The sequence below is a fragment of the Grus americana genome, chromosome 6 (assembly GCF_028858705.1).
Source record: "Grus americana isolate bGruAme1 chromosome 6, bGruAme1.mat, whole genome shotgun sequence".
Lineage (NCBI taxonomy): Eukaryota > Metazoa > Chordata > Aves > Gruiformes > Gruidae > Grus > Grus americana.
The window spans coordinates 30,558,277-30,578,854 of record NC_072857.1 but is presented as its reverse complement, the minus strand read 5'-3'; the positions used below and the strand labels follow the sequence as shown (position 1 = coordinate 30,578,854).

The 20,578-nt window shown below is 38.9% G+C and overlaps 1 protein-coding gene across 1 annotated transcript in view; it reads left to right on the top strand.

Moving 5' to 3' along the window:
- LOC129207865 (aldehyde oxidase 1-like) overlaps positions 1 to 20,578 on the top strand; it is a 45,785-nt gene extending 25,207 nt beyond the window's left edge. Inside the window, 11 exon segments of the mRNA XM_054829494.1 lie at positions 3,557 to 3,643; positions 5,448 to 5,576; positions 7,510 to 7,605; positions 8,509 to 8,637; positions 9,370 to 9,444; positions 9,807 to 9,859; positions 10,416 to 10,530; positions 11,581 to 11,646; positions 12,961 to 13,149; positions 14,840 to 15,007; positions 18,471 to 20,578. Coding sequence (XP_054685469.1) covers positions 3,557 to 3,643; positions 5,448 to 5,576; positions 7,510 to 7,605; positions 8,509 to 8,637; positions 9,370 to 9,444; positions 9,807 to 9,859; positions 10,416 to 10,530; positions 11,581 to 11,646; positions 12,961 to 13,149; positions 14,840 to 15,007; positions 18,471 to 18,524 — 1,161 coding nt within the window. The 3' untranslated portion in view covers positions 18,525 to 20,578.

The window sequence follows — 20,578 nt, the reverse complement described above, 5'->3', positions numbered from 1 at the left end:
AGAGTTTGGCTGACAACTTTCTGGGAGAGACTGGATATATATTTCATTTTGCTGAAGATATTGCTCACAAAGATACTGTTCAATTCTGGTTATGATTAGACTAGGTTTGGAACTGGTTTGGGAAAAGAAAGGAGGAAAGTTTCATTTTTGGTTAAATCTTGTATTAACCATAAGACAAGGAATGGGATTGTGACTGTGACAGATGTCAGTAACATACATATGTCATATTCTTCTGGGTATCAATTACCTGATTATGGTTGAATCTAGGATAAAATATGTTGTTTGGGGAAAAGAGGTTAAGCAGTTGGTTTATTAACAAGCCTTGCATGGACTTCAGGAACTAAGATGAGGGCTAGCTGAGTGAAGAGTTGCTGTAGCATATACAGGTCATCTATACATAGTTGATAGTAGGAATAGTATTAGGATTGTGTGCTACAGAAAAAAATAGAAGGAGAATTTTTGTCTATTTCTCAGTCCTGCAGGGGCCACGGGTCTGAATAATTGCATGTATGTATATCAATCACCCAAAACTTCCAGGCCAGGATATTTCATATAGCTGTTACCTGATACATTTGAAGATAGGCCTGATATAATCGGTTTCATCCTCAGTTTGAGGTGATGGTGGTGTTTTAAGTGATGAATAGTTTATTTTGATTTCTAATTATTAACAAGTTATTGGCAGATATTGATAACAGTGGCATTATTAATATCAGGATTTAGGTTGCAGATATAGGTAGAGATAAGGAAAAGAAGGAATGGAAGGTGATTCTTGCTGAATCATCTATGAACTTCAATATTTTTATAAGCCTTACTTTTAGAAAAGGAAAAGGCTTATATTTAGTTTTCATGCAGTTACTTATTATCACTGATGGTAGTGTTAGGGTTAAAGTTAGAAAAAAGTGAAGAAAACAAGGGAGATGTTTGTTTTCCCCCTGAGGTATTCCACAGGCATCTGGGATGGGTGAAAAGAATGAAGGGAAGTCTTCTGTTTATTTTTGCTGAAGACACTGGCAATATTTTCAGGCACTATTAGCATTACAGTAAAGTTTAGGAAAAAGAAGAAATTAGAATCTTGGTTCTTTCCTGAGTCTTACACAGGTACCAGAGGTAGGATGAGGGCTGCAGTTGACATTCCTAGCTTATGTTTAGTTTTGCTGAAGGAATAAAGTGCCACAGTATTTCTAAGGCCAGGATTAGGATTAGGATCAGAGTTTGAATAAAAATTGTGATTTTTTAAAATTTTTTTTTCTTTTATTTGCATGGGTCCCTGAAGTACTATCATAGCTATCTTGGAAAAGCAGCATTTGGCTTATGTTTCATTTTGGTCCATCATCTTTTAACTGAGAATCCCCATTATAGGTTTAGATTTGCATTAGGGAACCCATCTATGTCCCTAGGAAAATGAAAGCAAGAGGATTTGGGCTTCTTTCTAAATTTTACATGGACCTTCAAGCTAAGATAAGGACTGAGTCATGCCTTATATTTGACATATATTTCAAACCTTCGATTCAGATATCACCTATCAAGAATTGCTTAGGCCAAGCTTAGGGTTAGAGGTATGTTAAAGAAAACAAGCAATGATGAGTTTGCTGAGCCATCTATAGACAATACCAATAAGATTTTCTGCTGGAAGTTCTAGCATTTTTTTAAATTTTGCACACATACTGGTTACCTGAGGATTCTAGAAGCTAGACCAAGATTAAGGTTACTGGTTTTGAGAGGAATATTCTGGAATTTGATTTCCTAAGTTACATTAGCATCTGAGCCTGGAGGAGAGTAGGTATTGGAAAGGAGGCATGCTTTACGTTCAGTTTTGGTGAAGATACCATTTACCAGAGTACTGTAAAAGTTAGGCTTAGAATATTGAGGAAAATTTTAAAAAAAGTGCAGAGTTTGATTTTTAATTTTTAACAGTCTTTCATGAGCCCCTGAGCTACAAGAAGTGTTTATATTGAATGGGATGTATGCTTTAGGTATAATTTTGGAGGAAACAATTTTTACTCAAGAGTTATTAAGGCTAGCTTTATAATTGTGAGGGTTGGGACTCACAAAGGAACTGATGAGGATTGTTACTTCTTATAAAATACTGTATGGGCCCCAAGCTTTGTTGAATGGTATTTAAAGGTGCTTATAGTGCATGGTTCATTTCAGTGGAGATGCCTCTTAACCAGAGATGTCTGAGACTTTGGCTACTGCTAGGGAAGGTAAAAGGTATATGCCAAGATTTTGTTTTCTCACTGAATTGTCTACAAGTCCTAAACTACTGATAGTGGCAAAAGCTCATGTTTCCTTTGGTTTCAGCTATTGGTTATCTGTGCGTCTTATGATGAGTGTTAGAATTAGGAGTAGGCTTGGAGGAAAGAAACAATGGAGAGTTTATTTTCCTGCTGTCCAGTCTTACATGGAGCTAAATATTTAGGTATGGATTTAGAGCAGAAGAAACAATTAATTAATCACATTAATTCTGGTGCTGTTATTCATTAATTAGCTATCTTGAAGCCAGGATAAAGATTATGACTGAGGTTATGCTTTTGGAGGAAAAAACAAAATGGAATTATCCTCACTGAATTTTCAAAAAGCCCCCATAGACATATTTTGGTTTGATGTAGTTACAACTTCCCATTTTTTTCCTAAAATTTGGATAATGGTTACAGTTTTGAAAGAGAAGGAATGTTGATCTTTATCCTTCAAACCCTAAACTTTCCTTCACTTAAATGCAATAACTGCAGAAACTGCATTAATTGCTTAACTACATTAAGCAAAAACCACTCTCACCATCATTCCCATCTCTTATTCTATCCATGCAGCTATGCAGGACTTCGTGAGCAATACTATTCATTACTTCTTATTTTCTTATCCTTAATCCTAATGGAGCTGCATCACTTTCCATCATTTAACAAGTTGGTCTCCAGTTATTTTACAGTTTTCTATGATTGTTCCCCTTTAAATATTATTATATAAACTATTAAAAATGTAAACCCATATTTTACCTTTTTAAAAAAGAAGTTGAAGAGGAAGGAACCAGAACTAGAATTAAATCAAATTTGGTGGATATTTCTTAAGATGTAATCTGCAAAATATAAGCATCGTTGGTTCCTGTTGTTGTCTAGGTGATGAAATCATCAGGATGAAACATGATTACAACAGGAATACTTCAGAAAGAATAGCATAATCATAGTTAATAATTTCTTTAGTGATCTTGTCATTCTCTTTCTGGTCTCTGTTCATACAAAAACCAGTGGTAAACAAGCTTTTCAGATTCGGTGTGAGTGTAGACGATGTTTACGTGGGAGAATAGCTTTGTGGGCAGCTGAGGTATTATGATGATTTGTGGGTTTTATATGTATTTTGCTCTTGGTTTGCATATTCAGGTCCAAATTGATAACCATTCTATAGACAGAAATCCAGGCAGGTAATTTTTCCCGTGGAAAAAAACCCATTGTGTTCTGTAGTCTGAACCTCAGGCAGTATTTCTTAACTGGTTAGCTTATTTATAAACAGAAGTTTGAAATACATGAGAGAAAAGATCACTAATGCATCGGTTGCTATATTACAGGTTGGATTCATGAATGATGGTAGAATCATAGCTGCAGATTTTCAGTGCTATATAAATGGTGGCTGTACAAAAGATGAATCTGAGTTGGTAAGTCCTTCTTCACTGATACCACTTACGCTGACTGAACTGGTCACAAAAAGAAAATAACAGCTCTTTGTCATGATTTATTTCTCTTAAGAATATGTCTGTTCTTGCTAAGTATCACTCTCATCTGCCTAAAGTAAAAATGCATCTGTGGCCCAGATGCTGATTACAGAATATCATTAAGGAGGTACAATATTTCCTCTCAGGTGATATTGGACATAGAAAATTCAGATTTAAAAGTTCGGTGAAGACACAAGAAGTTTTAATAGGTAGCCTATTATCATAAATGTATTACTTCACTTCCCCAAAACTGAAAGTCTGATTTTTCCCTCAGTAATGCTTCTTTATGCTACTGTAATTCCTGTGAGTTAAATGCAGTTTCTCTGATTTAAACGCAGTTTCTTTACTTACGTTGGTGTAAAAAACAGCAGAACAACAGGCCTCCTGAGTATAGTTCTACTCCTCCTTAAAACAATTACATCTCATTGATCTCAAGTGCCTTTCACAAGTTTCACTGCCTTTTTAAAGGAAATTGAACCATATGAACAACTATAATGTCTTTTTGCAGGTGATTGAATACATTGTGTTGAAAGTGGACAATGCATATAATATCCCCAATCTCTGAGTCACGGGCCATGCCTGCAAGACTCATTTGCTTTCTAATACTGCCTTCTGAGGATTTGGGTTTCCCCAGGCAGGTCTGTTTGTGGAGACCTGTATTGTGGCTGTGGTGACCCAAACTGGCCTACCACATGAGAAGGTAAAAGAACTAAGACTGCCAAATAAAACATGGGATAACAGAGAATTCTAGGACCTAGACTGTCAGAAGCTCCTTGTGCTTAAGCCAGTTCTTGTAGAACCAGATCTACCAACTTTACTTGGGCTGAATGGTACTTTATTCAGCACCTGTGCTTCCATGGAATAATACTTGATATAATACAGATAAGAATGGAGAAAACTGGCCCAGGATATGTTGCAAAATGTTTGATGACTGCCATTAGTATGACCAGCTTCAGTCAAAACAGTATAATCTCTTGTACTGTGTGACCAGTTTTAGATCACTGGGTGTATGTTCAGCTGTCACCTGCATCTCAGCCTCTCAGAACTGGACATCCCATCTTTTCGATCCATCCATCTATCACCAGTTTAGTTAGCTGGGTCCTGTCATCACAGTTACCAGGTTGACACTTTTGGCTTCTCCCCAGCCTTCAGAGACAGCATCCCAACAGTTTTAATTGTTGCCATTTCCTATTCAGTCTTCAAGATCTATCCTTTCCCTACACACTGCTTAGCCCAGCGTAAGCTTTTCCTCTTTTGTATGTGTCAACCTCTTGTATATTCAAACTATGCTTTATAAATCATTTTACTTTCCTAGGATGCCAACCATCATGTCTTTTCCCTATTTCTTTGAATCTTCTCCTTCTCCCATTTACTTGTTGTCCTTTACCACATTTCAGGAATGCTTTCAGACCCATCTCCAAAGGACAAACAGTTTTTTTAGCATTAACTTCTGCTATCACTAGTCTTATTTGAGTTCACCAGCCTTCTTTGCATTGAGTAGTCCTTGTGAACAATCCTGCTGACACCACTTAAGTTCACAGGCATTTGATGTGAGAAAAAAAATCAGGCCATTTGAGCAGTGATTTCCTTAGAAAAAAGGATATGACATTATGTTTAATGTAGGTAAGTATTAATCATATTACTGTATCATTATATGACATGTCATTATATTATCTATTATGTCAATATATATATAATATAAGGTGATGTTTATTTTCAGCACTGTGTAAATTTGCTTCCTGTTTAGGTTAGAAAAATAAACATGTACAAAGGAGTTAACCTAACGTCTTTCAAAGAAGAGTTTAATGCAGAGAATCTGTGGAAATGTTGGGAAGAATGTTTGGACAAGTCTGACTACTACAGCCAAAAAGTAAAGGTGGAAGAGTTTAACATGAAAAATTACTGGAAAAAGAATTCCAACATGCTGGACTAGCATAAAGTATAATCCACTGAGATATACTTTGTTTCAGAAAGAGTATCACTCTATCTGGCTGATCTCTTTATAAATACTTACTCGGTATGAGATGGGGCTTTTGAGCAAGCTGATCTGGTCAAAGATGTACCTGGCCATCGCAGGGGGCTTGAACGTCCCTTCCAACCCAAACCATTCTATGATTCTATGATTATTCACCTCACAGAAATGGGAATTTCTGATTCCCAACATGCTACCTTTATCCAGCAAAAAGCTAACACTGTAAAAATGTGGTACTTGGAACCTTCCATAATCTAGTCCGTAATAAGAAAAATGATCACTGCTATAGTTCAGATAGTACCACTTACATGATAGGTTAAGCTCTGCTACTGAAATTTTTATGGCTCAGTATAGTGGTATTTCTGGGAAGATTTTCTAGTTCTGATTTTTTTTTTTTAATTCATGCCTCAAACCAAAAAATCTTTTAAGTAAGTTTCAGGTTAAATCAACAAACATTGTTATTTGTTTATAAGGGTACAATGCATAAAAAGTAAATCCATATAGTTATGTTAGTTGTTCATTCCATCTTGATTGTTTCTGCACAAGTTAGTAGATTAAGAGCTCAGAGAGAGATTAATCTATTTCATCCAAAAATGTTCTCTTGGTAAAGAAACATTGAATCTAGGGATCACAATTCATCTGATACAAAAGGTCAAAAGAAGGCATAAATAATAGTTGCATTTCACCAAAACCTTCAAAATAAAGCTCAGGCATTGCAATTTCCAAAAATCTAGATCTAAATCTTAGAGAATAGATTTATTGTTTAATCAGCTAAGACTCTAACTGACATCAGCAAAATGTTACCTGATTGCAAACATCACAAGTTGGCACCAAAGAGATCACATGACCATTATTTCTCAATGTAGAATTATTAACAAATAAAAAGATGTCCCAGAGGTGCTGTATTTCACAACACCTCTCAGGCTCTACTGTTTGCTCTCGGAGTGCTGGTAGCTGATTGCACACTACAGCGAAACGTCTCTACAGAATTTGTAGTCCTCTTTCATATCCACTTGTTCTTTTATAGGAGTAGATGGCTTGTATGGGATTGATTTCTCTCATCACCATTCCTTGGGAAGTTATTCCTGATTTTACCATGAATGAAAGTTCACTACTTCCATTCCCACTTGCTTCTTGCATTTCCCCTGTTTAAGATAGCTATTTATTGGCACAAGGCTGCACCAAAATATGAGCAGAAAGTGAATCAGGTTCTAAGCCATTCTCTTGACAGCCTATGAGAGAGAATGGAAGAGCAGTTGTGTCATTGCTCCATCAAAATTATATATTATAAACATGAGTTTATTATTACCCTGTATGGATACATCCGAAAAAAAAGGACTAGGACTAATCCCTCAGTTTCAGAAAAACAAAAGTACAACTCTGCTATTGTTTGTTCTAAAAGAAAAGTCCTATAGATATTCTTAGCAGGAAATACCTTGCTGTCTGTGCAAAATGCCTTTGATTCCAGGTTCAAATTCTGCTCTGTCCTACTTTTTATTGTGGATGAGGAGGGAATAGTATCTCAGGTTACACATACATTATAACTAGAGCCAGCATGTTCTTAATTCACCCAGATTCCTGACAAGAAAAATATGCTTTTCTGTTATTTGAACTGTGATCCCTGCAGAACTCCTTTGAATAACTACTAGCTCATTTAGAGTCTACCCTGTCTTAGAGCAGTGAAATTTGTTATTGTCAGACTGCTGGAGAATTTCCACTCTCTTTTAATAATATACTGATTCTTGTGAATTTAATCTATCTTTGCCTTGTCCTTTTACTTATACACCTTTGTTCAGTGAAGTAAGAAAATTAGCAAGTTTCTGTGGCTTTTCTGTAGGCTGGAGCTCTCATCCATATCTATATAGATGGGTCTGTGCTAGTCACTCATGGTGGAATTGAACTGGGACAGGGAATTCACACTAAGATGTTACAGGTGAGTGAGTTAGACAAAATATAAGACACACAACTGAACCGAAAGGATGAATGGCACTAAAAAGCACAATAGGCAAATTCTACAGACATAAGAAAGCTAAGTTTAATATTGGGTCGTTGCTTCTGAGTTATTGATGAAGACAAAACTTAGGAAAAATAGAAGCTATAATCAAAGTGATCTTTCAAGACCTGGAAAGGAGATGAACATCTTTGTGGTAACATCACTGTTATCAGGATAGCTAAGGTATAGAAAGCACATACTAAAATGACCCAGTGTTTTTTTGCAGAGGCAGTTGAAGCGCTGAAAATTTAACTTTGTAGTGTATCCAGCACCAATAATAACATCCGTTAATTTTTGTGCATTTCTGGTGTAAATAGTAATAAAAACCCCCATGTGCCAAAGAGATTGTTTTGGAGCTAAAATGAGGCCACTCCTTCAAAATTAGCTGAATGAACATCTGAATATTAGAACACTGTAAAAAACAACGAAGTGGGAACACAAACTAATCAAGCCATTTCAAATGAGATAGAGAATAAAATACACAGATAAGATTTGAAACTCCATGAGGGAAAATTATTCATTGTTTTTTAGATTTGGTTAACTTTTCCATATGTAAACAAAACCTGATTAGAGAGAGCAATTAATTAGAGGCAAAACATATAGTATTGCATTGTATTGTTTTATCTTATCTTCTATTACCTGAATTTATTTATATAATATTTGTTTTACGGAATAATTTTTAAGAAAGACTTTTGCATTTGTCCTAGTCATAGTATTGCTGTTGAATTAGGTCATTTCTCTGTGTATGTGTATAGAGAGGGAGATGAATGGCATGATGAATTCCTCACTTGAGATTGCATCTTCAAGTAGGATTGGATATCTTTTTGTTTACTTTTGTTACAGATTGCCAGTCGTGAACTGAAGGTACCATTGTCATATATACACTTCTGTGCAACAAGCACAACAACTGTACCTAATGGCAAATACACAGCAGGATCAGTCGGAACAGAAATCAATGCAAGAGCAATTCAGGTTAGAGTTACTACCATTTTTTCACATAATCAGTGGTTCTCTTGAATACTGAATGTCCCTCTGAGGATTCATAACTTAGTTTTGGTTTTGAGCAGCTTGCAGTTCTTTTATCTCAAAATCGCTCTTGCTAGTTTATTTTACATGCATAGTTTAAAGCAAGGCAAATTAGAGAACACTATTAAAAAGGGTCGCCTTTTTCTGCTTTACTGTATCAGATTTACAAATGTGGGGTTTTTTTTTAGATTGCTGCTAGATAGATTTCTGGATCTTCCCTTTATATTCTGTATTTAAACACAATTTAAAGGAAAATTTAACAAAAGGTATATTTCAGGTACTTTTTTTAAGTCTGGTTGAAACACCCTTATCCACTTAAATGCTTTGGGACCAATTCTGTTTTAATCTATTTTGTAATAAATCATTCAAGCCAGTGGTTTTCTATGTAGTAAATCAAAATAGCAGGAGAGTCAGGTCCTTTATCTTCTTTTTGTTGATGGTTTCAGTGATAGCCTGGTGTACATTAGAGTAGATGCCAATGCCACTCTTCACAAAGCGCTGCTTTCTAGCTGGCAGTTAGCAGAGTAAAGAAATGGTAGGTAAACGAACAGAGTTACAGCCCTCAGAATGAATTTAACAAACTAACTTCACCAAGAAAGAGCTTGTATTGCTTTGAAAACAGCAGATAGATTTGGGTTTGTGGGTTGGTCAATGGTGCCCAGCCTTCTTCCTCCCTAGGATGCTTGTCAAATCCTTTGGAAGCGTCTGGACCCGATATGAAGAGACAATCCTAATGGCAAATGGGAAGACTGGGTAAATATATCTCTCTCTTTCTTACTTTTAAATTATGATAAACCCATGAGCATAGAGTGAAAACTCCCATTGTTCTGGAGGGAGGAAGGGGCCTCCCTGTATGAAATAAACTTGAGGCAAGGAAGAGAATAAACAATGTAAAAGCAAGCGGTGCAACACAATGTCCTGGTAAATCTGGCCAACTTTAGAGATTTTGCAATGCCCCCCATCCTAAAGATATGTCCAGGGCACAAGGGAATGTAAAGCTTTTACTTAGGGGTCTTTTTTCTTTAAAATGTTTTTTTTAAGTCTCACTTTTTCTTTAAATATGAAGTAAAGAATTTTGAAATTTCTCTCTTTAATAATGAGTATACCTTTTGCAGATCAGTGAAGCTCACAAGCAAAGCATCAGTCTTTCAGCTACTGGCTATTTCAAGTAAGGAAAGCCATTAGTCTTTTTTAATTTCTCGTCATCGGAGGTGCTACCTTGTCAATAAGTTGCAGGAAGGATAAAACTGTCCCTTCAACCTTCTCAAGGCTGTAGCAGATGCAGCACACTAGCCATTAAGAAGTTGCCTGGACCAGAAACTGCAGTGTTTAACAAGAGAAATTCTTCTCTTCAACCCATATTGATTTCAGAACCACTTTATATCCTTGGTTAGCTAGTTTGACAGTTGATGCACTGAGTCTTCTACAAGGTCAATCACAGTAGGACACACAAGACCCACAAGGAATTTTGTTCCATGACCATCATGGTTTGCAACCCTCTTACCCTCCCAAATCATTCCACACAACTTATATTTATCAGTGGTGCTACACCCTAGATTGTCTTTGACTACAGAGATCCTATGAAAACAGTTAGCTTAGAGAGTTTATGATATATCACATTATATGATTCCTGTAGTGGTCTCAACATTGAGGACAAGGCTAGGGGGTAGGGGGGAATCTTGATTAAATTAATCTAATCTGAGGGATGTTCTTACTTCCTGCAGAGGTTATGTTACAAACATGAACTGGGACACAAAGAAAGGCCATGCGTTCCCATATTTTCTCTTTGGAGTTGCATGTTCTGAAGTAGAAATTGACTGTTTGACAGGAGCCCACAAGGTAATGTCTAAAAATGCAGTGAACTTTAAGTAGAGTTGGGTGAATTTCCCACCATCATTACATTCATATGACTTTTTTTTTCTTTTGCTTGTTTTGACTAAGAATAGAGACATAGTCTCTTGGATGTACTCAACAAAACACCAGCAGAACAATAAATGGCTATAGTGCCCTTTACAATACAATTTGGTCCTGCTGATCTTGTGATAGAGGTCTGATGTTAACCAGAAGAATAAGAAACGCTATCAGAACAGCAGAAAATAAAGAAGGTTTAATGTTTCTACTATATGATGACTTTGAAATTCAAGTAGACCTTCTGAACATCTCCCTACAGGTCAGGTCTTCAACAAGACCATATCATTAGTTACAGTTCCCTTTTTAACAGACTTACATTTAAAACAGGTGAAGCCGCAGTCATATAACATCACCTGTTGCAAAGGGTATTTAGTGCAGGGACAGCTCTCAGCAGCGTGGAATATGGAGACCAATCCAATGTCTTCTGGCTACTGGGAAAGCACATTTGGCATGACTGCCAGACATCCAGTAGTCCATGGGGACCCAGACTGCAAAATCACTGTCTGTGAACCTCCTCAAACTAAAGGAGGTTGGGATTAGGAGGAGAAGTCACTGGACCTTGTATAAGAACAGCCTAGTAGACATTCTTCCCTGTCCCCTCCTCTACATAAGGAACTTCTGTTCAGGTGACTGTACTTCCACACTCACAACAAAGCGTAAGAAGTGGCTAAACATAATTTTAAGCAATTCCATTTCTATAGGAGAACAAGCAACAACGCCATTCTTGAATTCATGATCATCCTGTTACTTATAGGATGTGCACAACACATCCCAAGTTTCAGACAACCACTAAAAATGCATTATCTAGATGAACTCTCCATCAACACAGCCTGTCTCAAGTAGCTTTCATGTTTCAGAATAAATTTATAATAGTTGTGATAACACATCTTTCATGGGTGAGACTATATATTGTTTAGGATCCCTTTGTTGTTGTGTATTTTAAATATAACTTTGTAACACCTTCTATTTGTTTAACAGAACATCAGAACAGACATTATCATGGATGCCTGTTTTAGCATAAATCCAGCTATAGATATAGGACAGGTATGAACTTCCATAGTTTTGCTTTATATTAGATTTTAGTAAACATTCCTCCTTTTGCCTAAATGATTGTTGTTATTGGTCAATTCAGTAGCCACCAAAGCCTATGAGACACTATCCATTAACACTCAAGGATGCTGGATTGAAATATGTACTAGTATTTGGGTTTATTTGCAGCTATAAATAATACTAGGTTAAATTTTCTACTTCTTGTTCATCTTTTGAGAAGCGATGAGAAAAGCAGATTCAACAGACTTTGGAAATGTCCTACAGGATTATCATCCTGAATCTCCTTATGACTTTTTCCTGATCAATTTACCCTAGAATTACTGACTGAGGGCTAAATCTTAACCAGCTGCAGAGCACTGTTGACTTCAGCTGTGATGTAATAGAAAAAGCTATTGAGATGGAACAGACCTTTCTTTAAAGGTCTGTTCCGTCTCCATAGCTTTGTATTATGGATTCAACTACCTATATCTACAGACAAATTGAATAGTGATGAAAGTGGTGTCACCACTTTTAATTTGTAAATAAGAAAGTAGTGGTGAATTCAAGAGTGTAAAAAATATTTGTCATTTCTTTGCAGAGTCAAAGGAAATGCTCCTAAAAATATGACCTACATTTAAAAGCCTTTCTTATCCTGCTTATTTATCCTGTTACAGGCTCATCCTCACATATTTCCCCTTTGCCTAAAAGATTATGTTCATTTTGCACATTCAAGGATTGCCAAATTTGACAAATCATTCTTTCTTAGCACTAAGTTCAATTCTATGTTCACCTTGCATCAGTGTTTACATCATCACTATCATAGCCCAGGTGTCTATTCAGCAGTTATTCCTTCCTACTTTAGGTTGGCCTGTTATTTTCTCTTCATATCCAACCTATCATCTATTTGTGTCTGAGATGTTTTTCTCTAGAAGAAATTTCATTAGCTATCTGCAAATCTTTTTAAGCAAATATGAGATTGAGCAGACTATTTATGTCATAGTCCCTGGGCAAATATCTCCTCACTGGAATTTCTGTGGATTTCGCTCAATTCTCTTTGGCAATTTTGCCAAAGCAAATCAGAGGTAACTGTACTACTTACAGTGAGTTTAGCCAGGAATAAGGAAGAGTAGAACTTGAGCCAATGAAAATATTTTTGTAAGTCAGATGAGGACAGCTTGGTCCTATCTTGGTCTATGTTAACTAATTTCTACTTTTGGATAGAAAGATGCGAGTTCATGTGTAATCTTAAAAAGTCAAATGGGATAAATGTTTTTATCTTTTAAAATGACTGAATGAGATATAAAAGTTTACCTTTTTTTCTTTGCTCAGATTGAAGGAGCCTTCATTCAGGGAGTTGGTCTTTATACATTAGAAGAAGTCCACTTTTCCCCAGAAGGAGAGCAGCTCACTCTTGGCCCAGATACATGTAAGATCCCTGCCATCTGTGACATTCCTGAGCAGTTCTGTGTCTATTTGCTGCCAAATTCATGCAACTCAATTGCTATCTATTCTTCCAAGGTAAACACACCAAACTTACTTACCATTTGCAAGCACACCAGCTGATTCTCCTGCAAAACTGTAAGTGACTGTAGAGTACGGTAGACTTCCCTCCCCACCCTCCCCCCCGCCAAAAAAAATTTCCAGTTTCAGCTAGGAAACAAATAGTACTTAAATGGTGAAACACTGACATTCTGAGTTTTTGGACTAATTCCTGGAGAAAGATGGAAGAATGAAATAATATGATCCTTTTTAAAGGCAGTGAAGTCATGAGACAAGAGATTAAGTGACTTTCCAGAATGTCACAGGAAACCTGTGATAGGTATGGGAATAGAGCCCAGTTCTTCCATTAGCCATGGCAGAGCACCATTCTTTCTGTTTTAAGGGTACATCATCCTCTGAGGAGACAGCCAGTACTAGGATTGAGTAAAAGCAAAAAATAGCACCTCAAAATAAAAGAGGAATTAAAGTGGAGAATATGCCTCTGGCTACTGAAAGACAGGAATGCCCACTGTTTCAGCCTCGAATCTAAAGCAGGTATGACAAAGTGTCGTTGTTTAACCCCAGGACGCAGCTCAGCCCGACACAGCTGCTCACCCACTTGCCCCCTGTGGGATGGGGGAGAGAATCAGAAGGGTAAAAATGAGCAAACTCATGGGTTGAGGTAAAGACAGTTTAATAGGTAAAGCAAAAGCTGCGCACGCAAGCAAAGCAAAATAAGGAATGGAATTCATTCACCACTTCCCATCAGCAGGCAAGTGTTCAGCCATCTCCAGGAAAGCAGGGCTCTATCACCTGTAACGGTTACTTGGGAAGACAAAAGCCATAATTCTGAACGTCTCCTCTTTCTTCTTCTTCCCCCAGCTTTATTGCTGAGCATGAGATCATATGGTATGGGATATCCCTTTGGTCAGTTGGGGTCAGCTGTCCCAGTTGTGTCCCCTCCCAACCTCTTGTGCACCCTCAGCCCACTCACTGGTGGGGTGGGGTGGTGTGAGAAGCAGAAAAGGCCTTGGCTCTGTGTAAGCACTGCTCAGCAGTAATGAAAACATCCCTGTATTATCAACACTGTTTTCAGCACAAATCCAAAACATAGCCCCATACTAGTTACTGTGAAGAAAATTAACTCTATCCCAGCCAAAACCAGTACATAAAGGAACAGGAATTTCCAGAAGTCCACTCCATGTTCATATGGCCTTACATGGTGTAAATGAGTAAACAAACTCTTCCACATGAAGAAAACAGAGACAAAGGGCACATTTCTTATCAAAATTAGAGAGCACAAACTTTATCCATGCAAGAGGAGCTAAGGGAGCAGTGGGAGTGGGTGTCTGTCTTCCTCTGTTTCATCATGTAGAATTAATTCCACTTGAATATGAAAAAGGTTGTTTATGTGAGAAGTCATGAGTTATTTCATGCCTTTATAACACAAGCACTGAAGTCCCAGCAGGAAGCTTCTTTGACAGTGTAGCTGTATTGTAAATTTTAAAATGTTCCCCATCAGCCAAATCCTGGTCCTTGATGTTTTTCTGATTTGAAAGGTCTCAGAGATCCAAGGAAAACTGTTGAATCCAAATATGCTGGACACAACCAAATACTGAGCTGGTGTGATTCAGTGTATTTCAGATAACTACAGTGGAGATGTGCTGATTTAACTCTCTGCTGTCAGTTTCTAAAGCCAGTCTCTCCAGCTGCCTCTATCCTCTGCCAGGGCATGGGTGAGACTGGATTCTTCCTGGGCAGCTCAGTGTTCTTTGCAATACGAGATGCAGTGGCTGTTGCACAGAAAGAAAGAGGACTGCCCCTGGACTTCACACTGAACAGCCCCTTGACTGTCGAGTGGATTCGCATGGCCTGTGATGATGTCTTTACTGAGATGGTAAGGTTATTTTCATTCCTTTTGTGAGCTCGTGTGTTGGGTTTGCATGGCAAGGTTTTGGTAGCGGGGGGGCTACAGGGGTGGCTTCTGTGAGAAGCTGCTAGAAGCTCCCCCTGTGTCTGATAGAGCCAATGCCAGCCGGCTCTAAGATGGGCCCGCCGCTGGCCAAGGCCAAGCCAATCAGCACCTCTGTGATAACATATTTAAGAAGAAAAACACTTAGAGAGGGAGCTTTTGCAGCCGGAGAGAGAAGTGAGAAGATGTAAGAAACTCTGCAGACACCAAGGTCAGTGCAGATGGTGGGGGAGGAGGTGCTCCAGGTGCCAGAGCAGAGATCCCCCTGCAGCCCGTGGTGAAGACCATGGTGAAGCAGGCTGTCCCCCTGCAGCCCATGGAGGAAGGATGAGGGGGTGTAGCGATTCCACCTGCAGCCCGTGGAGGACCCCACGCCAGAGCAGGTGGAGGCACCTGAAGGAGGCTGCGGCCCGTGGGAAGCCCACACTGGAGCAAGTTCCAGGCCGGACCGGTGGACCCGTGAAGAGGGGAGCCCACGCCAGGGCAGGTTTGCTGGCAGGACTTGTGACCCTGTGGGGGACCCCACGCTGGAGCAGTTTGCTCCTGAAGGTCTGCACCCCGTGAGAGGGACTCCATGCTGGAGCAGGGGAACGATGAGAGGAGTCCTCCCCCTGAGGATGAAGAAGCGGCAGAAACACCGTGCGAGGAACTGACCGTAACCCCCACTCCCCGTCCCCCTGTGCCGCTGAGGGGGGGGAAGGTTGAAGCCGGGAGTGAAGTTGAGCCCGGGAAGATGGGAGGGGTGGGGGGAAGTGTTTTAAGAGTTGATTTTATTTTCTCATTCCTCCACTCTGTTTTGCCTAGTAATAAATTAGATGAATTCCCTCTCTAAGTTCGGTCTGTTTTGCTCGTGACAACAATTAGTGAGTGATCTCTCCCTGTCCTTATCTCGACCTACAAGCATTTCGTTATGCCTTTTCTCCCCTGTTTGGTGAATGAGGGGAGTGAGAGAGCGGCTCTGGTGGGCACCTGGCCTCCAGCCAGGGTCAACCCACCACAGCTCGTCAGCTCCTCAGTTCTCTTTAATCTGAATGGACTGTGCACATAGACTAATCAGTGAGCCAAATCTCTTTTCTTCAACATACCACAATTAGCAGAGCTTTGCAATTTATTTAATCAGTGGCTCAGCTATGTTGACAGAGTAATGTGAACTAACAGTTCACAACACTAGCCTGTGCTGTTTCCTCAGTGGTAATGTTTCCAATTTATGTATCTCCTTTAATCTAAAAGCCCTTGAAAGTACTTTTCAGTTTACAGTCTGACTTTGTCTTTAGTGTCACTTTATTTGCATCTCTATGAGGAACCATGGCTATGTCTAGACACAGAGTAGGTGCGCTCCATCACTCACCCTCTGCTCCTGGTCTAGATTGATTCCACTTTGAACCATGTACCCCAGTTGCCTTCGTCTCTTCCTTGAAGACCAAGGAGATGAAAATACGGGCTGATGTGCATCCAGGTCTTGTCACAACATGGAGTTAGAACACAGGCTGAGTGCACAAGAGCACTCCCAAATACAACATTTTAGATTTATGTTTCCATGCAAGCATCACCATTGACGGTGGCATCCACAGAATCTAAGAGTGTAAATTTAAGATATTCACTGTAAGGACCTAAACTGTCTAGATCCCAGTTACTTCATCTAAGCTCATTTTCTGTGTCATGATCTGAGAAGTATTCCTAGAGATGCTTGAGTGAACAAATCCATGATTTTTATAAAAAAGCAGAGGCTAGCAATGATTCTTCCCATTGTACAATCCATTTCCAGCTGGGTTTATGAGAGCCTTCCACCTTGACCTTCAAGTCATGCTATCTCTTCTTTGTTTTCTGGAATGAAGAGATGTTCAGCAGACACTGAAATGATGGGGCCTAAGAAGGACAATGGATTTTAGACACCTTGACCTTCTTCCTTGTTTGTTGGGTTATTTTTGTTTGGGTTTTGTTTTGGTTTTTTTTTGACAAACACGCAAGATGCCAATTTTCTGCCCATCTCAGGCACTGTAATTACTTTGTAGATTTGATGTGCAGGTTTGAGAACGGTACAGGTCCCCACTCTGAAAGGGCAACATAGTGCCAAGTGTGGCTGGTTTTGACATACCACTGTCTTCTAATATCTTCCCTCTCACATAGATAGAACAGGTACCCACAACTGATGGACTGTGCCCTTTCATTGATATTTCCCCCGCAGTAGCCTGGTGGAGAGTACTTATTTTTGTAAGACTCTGGGCCCAAGCCAACTTCCTTCCCCCTATCTGTCCTAGTCAACAATGATCACGCAAGATTTTCTTCAGAAAAGAGGGCAAGATGGGAATTGTCTTCTTAATAGCTTCAGCCACTTTGACAGCTTTTTGACTGCACTCATCCTTTTGGCACTGTAAAAGTAGATGCATCTGGAATTGCTTAATACATTGTCACTTGCCCAAAATGTCTGTTTATTTCTAAGTTGAAGAGAAAAAGAGGGGAAAAAAGGAATAAAAAAATGAGTAAAGCATAGGAGCAATTATCAAACAGATAAACAGCAAGAGTTTAGCAGCCATTCTCCCCTCAATCCATATCCAGTCAGAAAGCAAACTAAACAATCACTTTGGGGGCCTGGAAAATAGGAGACACCAGACCAAACTGTGACAAGGTCCATTAATTAAAGATTTCAACTTAAAAAGCCCCACGGACCTGAGTTTGAGCAACTGTGTTGTACCCTAGGCTGAAAATTTTTCTATGAAAAGGGACACAAGTTGGGTCAGGTGAACCTGCAGGCCCCTATCTCTTCCAGTGGCAGCCAGCTAGAGACACCCTGACTTCAACGTACCTGGAGGTTGGGGCTGTGAATTCTATCCACTTCTGCTTCCTTCTGTGCAGGATATCCAGCAGTCAAGTCTTTCACAGTGACAGAATGTCTCATTAATAGAAGTCATAACTAAGATCAAGAACCTTTGTGGGCTAGGTGTTGTGCAAACACTTGGTAACAACTTAGAATTTAAGTAAGTGTGAAGTTGTTATGCAGCCATCGGGAGCTGATGTTCTATCGCCAGGAATGCCCTCATAAATATATGACCTCCTTGCAAACATCATGGTCTCCATGACTTAATGCAGTCTCATTAAACCATGTTGCGTAATGGCACCTCATATGTCAGTTCCTCTAATCTGAGCCTTTCAGGCTGTGAGCTCACCTGTGGTATGGAGATATGCGCTTAATTACCTGTTCAATTACAAGAATGCCATTGTTGACTAGAGGTAAGTTGGTTGATTTCACAACCTTTTATAACATGAGAAAGTGGGGATTTGTGTGTGCAATAATATTTAAGTGGCTGATAAGGAACATCCCTTTGTGAATTATAGTAAGTTTTCTTTCCCTTTAGCAAAATGATGTTGCTTTCTTTATATTTTCTTTCAGATTCCAAAAGATAAACCTGGAACCTATAAGCCATGGGCCATCAATATGGATTAATACTGCTTTCCTAAGTATCAAACAACCAGGTGACTCCTTCAGCCACTTACTGACTGAAAGCATTCCTTCAAGTAGAACTGTAATACTTACACACACAGATATGTCCATCTTTGTAGAACAAGATATAAGCACCAGTTCTATTGTCCTGCCAAGTAAGAAACCTCTCATTGTGAAACATACATTTCTTTCTAAATCAAATTGTGTTCCATGCTACACTGGAATAGTTCTGGAGTTACCCCATGAACTTCAAAGTATTTGCATGCAATTTTGAAAATATCTGCAATGAAGAGCAGATCACAAATAGTACCATTTTGCCACTTCTACATCCAGTTTGAGATTCACAACTGTTATTATCCACTCTTTCTGTTCTTCTAGTACATGAAAATCCCAAAGATCAGGACTAGACACTGTACAAATTAGTGATGGGCAATGTATCAATATTACAGTAGAACAGAGATTCTAAAAGTACATATTGCCAAATGTTTTCTAGGCACGGATATATTATAACACTCTGTATAGCTCTTTGCTTCCTGGCAGCCCATCCCAGGCCTGCTCCATACCGTTAGAGCTCTCTGAACCACTATCAGCTTTCATCTCTCTCAGAACTGGAATATAATGACTGCTATTCACTGTGTTGTCAGTGCTCACTCCTCCTCTCTTTTGCCTTACCCACAGTTTTGCTCCTTCTTTCCAGCAAAATGGTGAAGTAGGACATAGCTGATGCATTCATCTGTAGGTAAGGAGAGGCCAGAAGGTGAGGGAGGTGTACTGGAGGTAGGAAGGGTTAAATAGCAGGACAGGTTCCCAGTACCAGCTTTGAGTGAAGTTCATAACAGAGGTGAGGATTTCTGGGATAACATACATTAGTGAGCAAAGATATAGGGGGACAGACCACCACATCTGTTAAAACTCATGGTCTTCTTATCTAAAATACTCATTTTTGAAATGCGGTTGCCCATTGCAACCATCAGCATGTATGCATAGCAGATGTGCAGCAGGTCACTGGGATGAAAAGGTGGAAGGGAGCAGGGCTGACAGGAAGCAATGTCAATAGAAGTTCATCCTTAAAAACAGGTGTGTCAGCTCACAGTTTAACTCAGCTGTGCCAAACAACATTACTGGCACCCTAACAGACATTGCTTTAGAAAGGTGGTTTTATAGTGATGCAGTGGCAGCTATATGAGTCTTGATGGAGCATTTCCCCATGAGGAGAGGAGACTGAAAAGCAAGGGCAAAGGTATTTGAGAGGGAGAAAAAGAAATGGCTGAGCTGAGCCAACATAGGTATATGTACAAATCAATATTCAACTTTCACATTTGATAGTTCAAAGCAATAAAATGAACAGTAAAGACACATTTAACAACATCATTGTGCACACAAAACACTAGCATAAGAAAGAACTCTGGAGATACTCAATAGGTATTGCATTAGTTCAGATCCTGAACTCATTCATATATAAACATAGACTATTTTCATTTACTTTAAGAGTGAGAGTACAGGCTTAAATTAGCATAGTATAGAAGAGAGTGTGACCTGCACACACCCTCAAATAAGTCATATTTAATCTAAATCTGTAGAGGTACAAGATCTTTTTGCTTTACAACTAAATTAATATTACAAGTAATGAGGAAATTGCTAGCTTATGTTGGTAATGTTTTCCTCTTCATTTCTCTTGGTAAATTGTGAGAGGCTGCAGCTAATAGGAAAAGCTCAACTGGCAATATGCTTTGCAATTTTGTAATATCAAAGACTTCAAGGAGCTGACAGCAGGAACTATCATGTCTTTGTGCTCCTTTCCTTAAAATGCAATTTTCATAATCTGTAATTTATCTTCTTGGCTTTTTATTTAATTGTGATTTAGACAAATGCCCTCATTTTAGAATGAGTACCAAAGCAATCAGTGCCTTGGGTTTAGAATGAATGAACAAATATTTGCAGGATATCCAGCTGTCAATTCAAAATCCTCCCTCTGAATGTGATCTCCCTTAGGAGATTCCCTTTGGAATGTGGTATTTTGGGGATTTCATTCGGCTGTTAACTGGAATTTGCTTAAA